At 55.9% G+C, this 2,826-nt stretch overlaps 1 protein-coding gene across 1 annotated transcript in view; it reads right to left on the reverse strand.

The window, feature by feature from the left end:
• The window catches only part of TNN (tenascin N), a 58,059-nt gene extending 55,468 nt beyond the window's left edge, over window positions 1-2,591 (reverse strand). Inside the window, exons 1-2 of the mRNA XM_007451366.1 lie at window positions 2,186-2,591; window positions 195-569 (exon numbers count right to left, since the gene is read on the reverse strand). Of these exons, the coding sequence (XP_007451428.1) occupies window positions 195-569; window positions 2,186-2,591 (781 nt within the window). The remainder of the gene's footprint in view (window positions 1-194; window positions 570-2,185) is intronic.
• Window positions 2,592-2,826: the final 235 nt, after the last annotated feature.

Raw genomic sequence — 2,826 nt, forward strand, 5'->3', positions numbered from 1 at the left:
CTGAACCAGAACCTCCGGGAGAGGCCCAGGAATCTGTGTTTTAACAGGCCCTCCAGGGCATTCTGATGTAGGCGAAAGGTTGGGGGGGGGGTGCCCTTCTTAGGACAAAATGTAATTGATGGTTAAACGGTTGCCGTGGGGCCGCCGGGGCGAGTTAAGAAGAGAGGCGGGCCAAGGTGCATCTCTGCTCTCACCCTGGGCGCAGTCGAGGCCGGTGAAGCCCTCCTCGCAGTAGCACTCGCCCGCGTCGCAGAAGCCGTGACCGCTGCAGTCGCCCGGGCAGCGCCGCTCGCTGCAGTCCTTAGACGTGAAGTCCTCGTGGCACTGGCAGACGCCGCGCACGCACACGCCGTGCCCGCTGCAGTTCTCCGCGCAGGCGGGGTAGGCGCAGTCGGCCCCCACGTAGGGCTGCTCGCACAGGCAGCGGCCGTCTACGCAGCGCCCGTGGCCGCTGCATGCGCCAGGGCAGGCGGGCCGCTCACAGTCGGCGCCCTCCCAGCCCTGCTCGCAGTGGCAGCTGCAGGTGTCCGGGGAGAAAGTCCCGTGGCCGCTGCAGTGGTGGCTCAGACCTGCCCGAGAGAGGAAAACAGTCAGCGGGGAATCTCCTTCCCTGGGGACCCTAAGAGCAGGCTGGTGATTTCAGGGTCCTGCACGGCTCTTTCTGTGGAGGAGGGTAGGGACTATGGGGAAGACAAGGAGTCTGCCCTTTCCAACCTGGGCCAGAGGAGGACCTGCGCAATCTACTGATATATTTTCTGCCTGAATAGCCACAGGGACCACATTTGCCTTTCCCTTTTCATCCCGAGCGCTCCTTTGACTTCTCTCGGTTCCTTCCCCTGTGAATGGTGCTGATTGTTTAGTACCTTTCTATGAAGCCTCCTTAAATGCTCCAACCTGGATGTCAGCGGGCCAGCTTCCACTAAGGGACAGGGCTCCTGGGCCAGGCAGGAGAGCTCCAGGCTGGGTGAGAGCTTGCCTTGGTTGGAAGGGGCTGGACCTAGCAAGGCTGGGTCCTTGGGAAATGATCCCAAATTGAAGCCTGGAAAAGTGGACCTGCAGAAGCTATAAAATAGCCCAGTCTCATTATGGGGGTGGCAGACGGGAGAAGGATTAACCAGGCTCCCCTCTCTAACCCCAGACAGCAAGAGGCAATTGGAGGGCGGGCCAGTCAGCCCTGTCTCTTCACCAGCCCCAGCTCCTGTCTCAGAACACCCTCTTTCCTTCCTAAAAACTTTTGACATCGAGGTCCCTCAGGGGCAGTTCCATGCTGTTTTATTCATGACAGCATCCTCCGTGCCTAGTTCTGTGTCTGGCTTATAAGAGGCGCTCTTAACGGTAGTGATTTCTTCAGGCATTAAAATATATGCCAAAGTATCACTGGTTAGTATCATTTGGATCAGCCTGGCAGTTTTTGCTGAAAAACAAATGTGGTGATGGGGGGACTCACTATTTGTAAAATCAAATTGTAGTAATGGGGCTTCCCTGGTGGCGCAGTGGTTGAGAGTCCGCCTGCCGATGCAGGGGACACAGGTTCGTGCCCCGGTCCGGGAAGATCCCACATGCCATGGAGCGGCTGGGCCTGTGAGCCATGGCCACTGAGCCTGCGCATCCGGAGCCTGTGCTCCGCAACGGGAGAGGCCACAGCAGTGAGAGGCCCACGTACCGCAAAAAAAAAATTGTAGTACTTTATTACTGATAAAAAGAGTTCACAATTTTCTGGCTAATGGCCGGGAATCTTCTGTACATCATCCATAGTTCTCAGAACTAGACTAGCTGATAGAATTCTCCTCAATGGACAGTTGAGGAAACTTAAGGAATTTGCCCAAAGTCACACAGCTAAAGAATGGCAGAACTGGGATTTGTACCGAGTCCTGTCTAGCTCCAAGGCCATTTGGCTTTCCTGTCTAACCCGTTGCTTTCCCTTACAACAGAGACTGGATCCCCAGGTAAAACTGCACCCAAAAGTGTTCTCATCCGGAAGCACTGACCCAAGAGTCCAGACTCACTTTAAGAGTTGCTGGTCCCTCCCTGCTCAGGCTTGAAGATAACCCCTGGAAGCTAAGCGCCAATGGTGGCACCCCCTAGAGAAAACCCAGAGTGAGAGGCGGGGTGCTCATGAGGCTGGCGGAACACATGAAGGTGCTCATTCAGTGTTTGTTGAATGGATACCAGGTGGTGAGCTCACCAGCAGCTCCCGGGCAGCAGCGCTGGGCACTACACCGCTCCTTCACCTCCGCCATCTCTTCCTCCAGCTTCTTTACCCGAACCAGGAGGTCCTGGATGCTGCCTGCTAACTCGCAGCCCTTCTGGGGTGTCTGCAGGTGGATCTTGTGCCTGAAGATGATGTTCTGTTCCTCAACCTCCCCTGGGGCCAGGAGTGAGGCTCCATCATCACGGAGGGGCTGAGGGTCAGCCTCCACCTGGACCAGGGCGGACTTGGGCACATCAATCTTGTAGGTGTGGCTGACAGTGACCTGTTGCTCCTTCTCGCTGCAGCCAGAAGACTCGAGAGTGGCCGGGGCTGAGGCCACCAAGAGCACAGAGCCAAACAGGAGCCCCAGGGGGAAGCAGAACATCCCCTGGAGACCCATCCTTGGAGTGACGGGGAGCAGATGCTCCAGGAGGCCTGCATCCAGAAAAACAGGCAAAAGCAAGCCATGGAGATTAGATGATGTAAATTGGCCTTTTTAATGGATTCTAAGAGTCCACAGGAAGCTGAGAAACCAGAAGAGAGATTTCCTCCTGTATGGAGGGCCTGAACTAGATTATTTTTTGTTCCTTCTTTACACATTGCGCATTCTTGCCCCCTGTCTTTGCTGACACTCT

Source organism: Lipotes vexillifer, unplaced genomic scaffold, assembly GCF_000442215.2.
Source record: "Lipotes vexillifer unplaced genomic scaffold, Lipotes_vexillifer_v1.1 scaffold1113, whole genome shotgun sequence".
NCBI lineage: Eukaryota > Metazoa > Chordata > Mammalia > Artiodactyla > Lipotidae > Lipotes > Lipotes vexillifer.